Source organism: Nanorana parkeri, unplaced genomic scaffold (assembly GCF_000935625.1).
Source record: "Nanorana parkeri isolate BGI_ZX_2015 unplaced genomic scaffold, ASM93562v1 scaffold130, whole genome shotgun sequence".
In the NCBI taxonomy this organism is placed as follows: domain Eukaryota; kingdom Metazoa; phylum Chordata; class Amphibia; order Anura; family Dicroglossidae; genus Nanorana; species Nanorana parkeri.
In genome coordinates, this window is record NW_017306398.1 from 1,507,899 (window position 1) to 1,513,187 (window position 5,289).

The window sequence follows — 5,289 nt, forward strand, 5'->3', positions numbered from 1 at the left end:
TGAAGGTGCAGGAATTGGGGCTGATCTGAGGTGTGAAGGTGCAGGAATTGGGTCTGATCTGATGTGTGAAGGTGCAGGAATTGGGTCTGATCTGAGGTGTGAAGGTGCAGGAATTGGGGCTGATCTGAGGTGTGAAGGTGCAGGAATTGGGGCTGATCTGATGTGTGAAGGTGCAGGAATTGGGGCTGATCTGAGCTGTAAAGGTGCAGAAATTGGGTCTGATCTGAGGTGTGAAGGTGAAGGAATTGGGGTGATCTGAGCTGTGAAGGTGCAGAAATTGGGTCTGATCTGAGGTGTGAAGGTGAAGGAATTGGGTCTGATCTGAGGTGTGAAGGTGCAGGAATTGGGGTGATCTGAGGTGTGAAGGTGCAGGAATTGGGTCTGATCTGAGGTGTGGAGGTGCAGGAATTGGGGTGATCTGAGGGGTGAAGGTGCAGGAATTGGGGTGATCTGAGTGGTGAAGGTGCAGGAATTGGGAATTGGGGCTGATGTAAGGTGTGAAGGTGAAGGAATTGGGGTGATCTGAGGTATGAAGGGGCAGGAATTGGGGCTGATGTAAGGTGTGAAGGTGCAGGAATTGGGGCTGTCCTGAGGTGTGAAGGTGCAGGAATTGGGGCTGTCCTGAGGTGTGAAGGTGCAGGAATTGGGGCTGAACTGAGGTGTGAAGGTGCAGGAATTGGGGCTGATCTGAGGTATGAAGGGGCAGGAATTGGGGCTGATCTGAGGTGTGAAGGTGCAGGAATTGGGTCGGATCTGAGGTGTGAAGGTGCAGGAATTGGATCGGATCTGAGGTGTGCAGGAATTGGGGCTGGTCTGAGGGGTGAAGGTGCAGGAATTGGGTCTGATCTGAGGTGTGAAGGTGCAGGAATTGGGGATGATCTGAGGTCTGAAGGTGCATGCATATCTATGCTGTAGGGCAAGTAACATACTGATAGGAGGAGAGAGAAGGGTGACAAAGAAATTAGCTTATTAGTTTGATGCTTCTACTTTCACTGTCTAACCCAGAAGGACAAGACCTGTAGGGGTAACTAAACTGCAGCAGAGTAAGATCAAGCCTTCTCCCCTGCCAGGCAACTGCCACCATTTTATTCTATAGGGTCTCTGCTTTCAAAAGATATATATAAGGTTTAGGGGAGAGTAAGTCTATGGACAGCGTGCACCCGCATGCAGACACTGTGGGACAGGAAGTGCCAGCAAGGACAGAGGAGTCAGCGCTGGATCGGAGAGCCGCCGTACCGCTGGAGGGACAGATGAAAAGGACAGGAAAGAAGAAGGTCGGATTAAGAAACATCATTTAAGGTAAGTGATTTAATTAACATTGGGGGAGGAAAAAAATCTTTGACTTTAAAGGAGAACTATGGTGTTAAGTCTTTCCCCCATAGTTCTCCCTAGGGTAACGGGAGGACACAAACTAGCGTCCTCACGTCACTCTAGGCTCAGTATACCGCGAGCTGCTGCTCGCGGTATACTGAGACGCCGCAGCCGGAGCGGATCCCGACATCGATGTCGGGATCCGCCCAGCTGCGTGAGTGACAGCTGGCTCTGCCTATCTAGAGGCAGAGCCAGCTGTACCCGCCCCCCTCCCCGTCCGTTCCGCCAGTCAGCGCTGGCGGATCGGAGCGGGGAGGGGGGAATCCAGCCCCTCCCCTGTCACGGCAGAGAGCCGTGACAGGATCGAGAGGTGAGCGAACGCCGGTATGTGTCCGGTCACCTCCCGATCTACTGAGCCGACCTGTGACAGTCTCATTGTCACAGGTCGGCTAGAACTATGAGGTGAGTGAAAAGCACCCACCTCATAGTTCTCCTTTAATGTCACTTTAAGCTAATGTTAGTGCACAAAAATACAATATAAACCCATTTCTTCATAAAAGATGAGGTTGTGCTGAGTGAATAGATACCCAACATGCCAAGCTTAAAAATTGTGTGCGCCCGTGAAATGGTGACAAAATACGGTACCACAAATCGTCCATAGGGGATGCTTTAAAATAGGGCTGCAACAACTAATCGACATAATCGATTATAATCGATTATTGAAAACTCTACAGATCATCCGTTTAGAGTCAACCATAAATATTGGCCTTAGAACTATTGCGGCGCACGCAGCAATACCCAACATGTGCAGGGCAATTGTCATTTTTGTAATCAGACGCACCCGATGCCTGTTTACAGTAGTATCTGCATGTTTGCAGGGGGTGGAGGACTTTAAAATGTTTTCTTTTTGTATTTTTTCCATTTATTTTATTTAACTTTATGGTTTTAAAATCTTTATTTTTACTTAACTTCATTGCTGTCACAAGTAATAGTGGGGTGGGGGGGGCTCACAAGTAATAGTGGTGGCAAGTTCAGGTAACATTAGGGGTCTATTAGACCCCTTTCCAATTCAAACACATTGTGCTTTAATAGCTTCTTCCCCGGCTTCTCTGGACGGGGAATGACCAGTGGAGTCACTAGGGGGTGCGGCCCGCACCCGGGTGACACCATTAGAGGGGTGACACCAAAATGGCTGACAGTCATTTTGGTGTCACCCCCTCTGAAAAGCCAGGCACTTGGTCATGGACTGAGAGCCCGACAGTGTCAGGAGAGAGGAGGGGACCCGGCGGCATACCTTATCCTGCCGCGTGAATGTCCCCTCCTCTCTCTGCCAACGTCCATCACCAAGAGGGCCACCGGCAGGTGTCAATAAGATGGTGACGTCACGGCAGGGGTGACAAACGGCCCCTTTTCGCCCCTGGGAATGACAGCTGAGAAGCAGTAAGTGATGCAATCGGTGTCGCTTCCAGCTCCATTCAGCAGGGAGGAAATTGGCAAACGGATGTTCATTGGCCTTCCCGCCGACACCTGTGATGCTGGGGGTGCAGCGATCAGCTGCCAGAATTGCTTCCAGTGTAAATCCAACAGTCGGCTTTACACAGATCAACAGAGTTGCCGGGAGCCTGTGTACAGGGGCCCGCTGCCAGGGGCGTAAGGGATATGGTGCTGGCAGGTAAAGGGTTAACAGCTACAACTTCTGTTGAACTGATATCTGGTGATCCTGCCACGGAGATCGTTGATAAGGCTCTACCTGTTAGGAGGTGACAACACCCTGTCCTCTCGTCTCTCAAATGTGCTTCTGCATTGACATCCCTGATGGACACAACAAACATCTCTACCAACACACACTGCATTGTCCCCATAAGGAAATCAATACAGGGTAATGACTGGCTCCTTGTGCGCCTTCTCCCTCCCCCAGTCTGAGCTCTGCTGTACAGGGACTGTAAGAGGCTGGTACCGGGTCCCATCCAGGTGCTTGCTTTTAAATAAATACATATAATCATTTATTATTGATCGCAGAGCTGCATTAACACAAACAAGACATTGTCATGAAAGAGTCCAATTATTTTTGTAGGTTCCAGCTAGGAAATCAGAACAGGGATGGTGGGAGCCCCGCATAATGGGCACAACAGGTGTACAGACCCGGGAACTCAGCACAGGGATGGTGGGAAAGCCTCATGTCTTATGCGTCATGGCTTTAGCTTACATGAACGCGCTGAATGGTTGTGCACTGACAAAAAAGGACATTTGGACCCAGGCCCATCAGGTTCAACCTACATACCATACACACACATAGGATGAACCTGATGGGCCTGTGTCCTTATTCAACCTCACCTATGAAACTATATGTCCGGTGCACAGCAACACCTCGCAACGTGCTGCAGCGCTGACGATTCCACAGACACTGGAAGCCAATTTATTTTTATTTTTTTTAAATGGACATCTTGATGGTTCCGGCAGCACTATAGTATAGTTTGGATCACAGGCTGCTCATTGTACTAGATAGAGGTCCACATACCTCTCATTTAACAATGCATTGAGGTGCGCTGGTGCGCTGTGAACGAGCCCTTAAAAGGTGCAGCAAAAAAAAAAAAAAGTTATTTGCAATCAATTTCCCCTAATTACATTTTGTAACAATTAATGCCACAAGAGGATCCCAGATATTGCCAATTTTTACAACCCCCTCCCTTCCCCCTATCCCAGGCTCAGCACACACTACTACTAATAAAGGGCATTGCACATCATTGGGATTAATGAGGGAACCTGCTAAGCTTTGATGAGCTATCCCTCATTGGGTTATTATTAAATTAATAGCATTTTATTACTCCTTATCCCTCCAATGACCTCATCTCCCAGCAGAGTCAGGTTATTGCTGGTAATGAAGCAGATAATTAGACATTTAATTCATTACCCAGTGGACAGGATTTGTCCTCCTCTTTCCCAGGCACTCCTTCCTCCTCCATTCCTCTTCTTCTCTATCTTCTCTTTTTCCTTTCCACTTTTTTCTTTAACTTTTTTTTTCTCCCCCCCCCCTCCCCGGCCCCAAGTGGTTTGATCCACTTAGATAGAGTTGAATCACAGGTGGATGGAGGAAATCAGGTGGTGGAATCTAATGGTTGTTCTGGGGAAAAAGATCTAAAATGTAGCAACATTTGTGCTGTGTCATTTTTAGGACTTGTTCACGTCATGTGTGTTATTGTGCATGTGAAGTGTGTGTAGTGTGAATGCATGCTGCAGCGCATTGTTCTATTTTGAATGGCACCCCGTTGCAGTGAGTTCACACCAAAGCATTCCATGAATGCGTGCCAAACTGCAAGCCATGCATGTGCTGTGACGCGCGTGCACAGAATGAGTAAAAAAACGTGCAACGCGCTTGCGGTGCCATTACATGTGGCCGAGGAAATGTGCTTTTTTCCCCCCGCATGTGAACACGTGTTAAAATGCACATGGGAAAAAATGCGCAATGTGTGTTGCAGAATTTGCTACATCCCTACGTTTGTCACAGGAAATCGATGGGGGCGTGCCGGCAAATATGGCTAACAAACGCCCTGGAATGTGGGTCACTGCGACGCTATGGGGTGAACTGGGTCTAAGCCACCATTCATGGATCTGCAATGCGACATCGCATGTGCGATTGCGTTGCAGTAGTCTTTACGTTTGAATAAGGCTAGGTTCACACGCAGGCCATAGAGCTGGTTTCGCGTGGTTATCGCGTGTTTTCGTTTGCACAACTGTGCTTGTAAAATCGTGCGGTTTTAGATGTATAGCGATGTCTATGGGACCCCAACCGCCCAAAAATAGCTCCTGCACCTTTTTTGCTGGATAGGCGATTTCGTCCGCGCGACAAACCACAAAGGTGTAAACAGGCCCCGTTGACTTCAATGCTGTGTTTTGCGCGATATTGCGTGACAAATCGCCTAGGTGTGAACGTAGAATGAGCTATCTCTCCACAACACATGGTGGAGGCCGTTGCACACC

The 5,289-nt window shown here is 48.7% G+C and overlaps 1 protein-coding gene across 1 annotated transcript in view; it reads right to left on the reverse strand.

Moving 5' to 3' along the window:
• The window catches only part of NOBOX (NOBOX oogenesis homeobox), a 25,661-nt gene extending 21,387 nt beyond the window's left edge, over positions 1-4,274 (reverse strand). Inside the window, exon 1 of the mRNA XM_018553806.1 lies at positions 4,223-4,274. Coding sequence (XP_018409308.1) covers positions 4,223-4,274 — 52 coding nt within the window. The remainder of the gene's footprint in view (positions 1-4,222) is intronic.
• Positions 4,275-5,289: the final 1,015 nt, after the last annotated feature.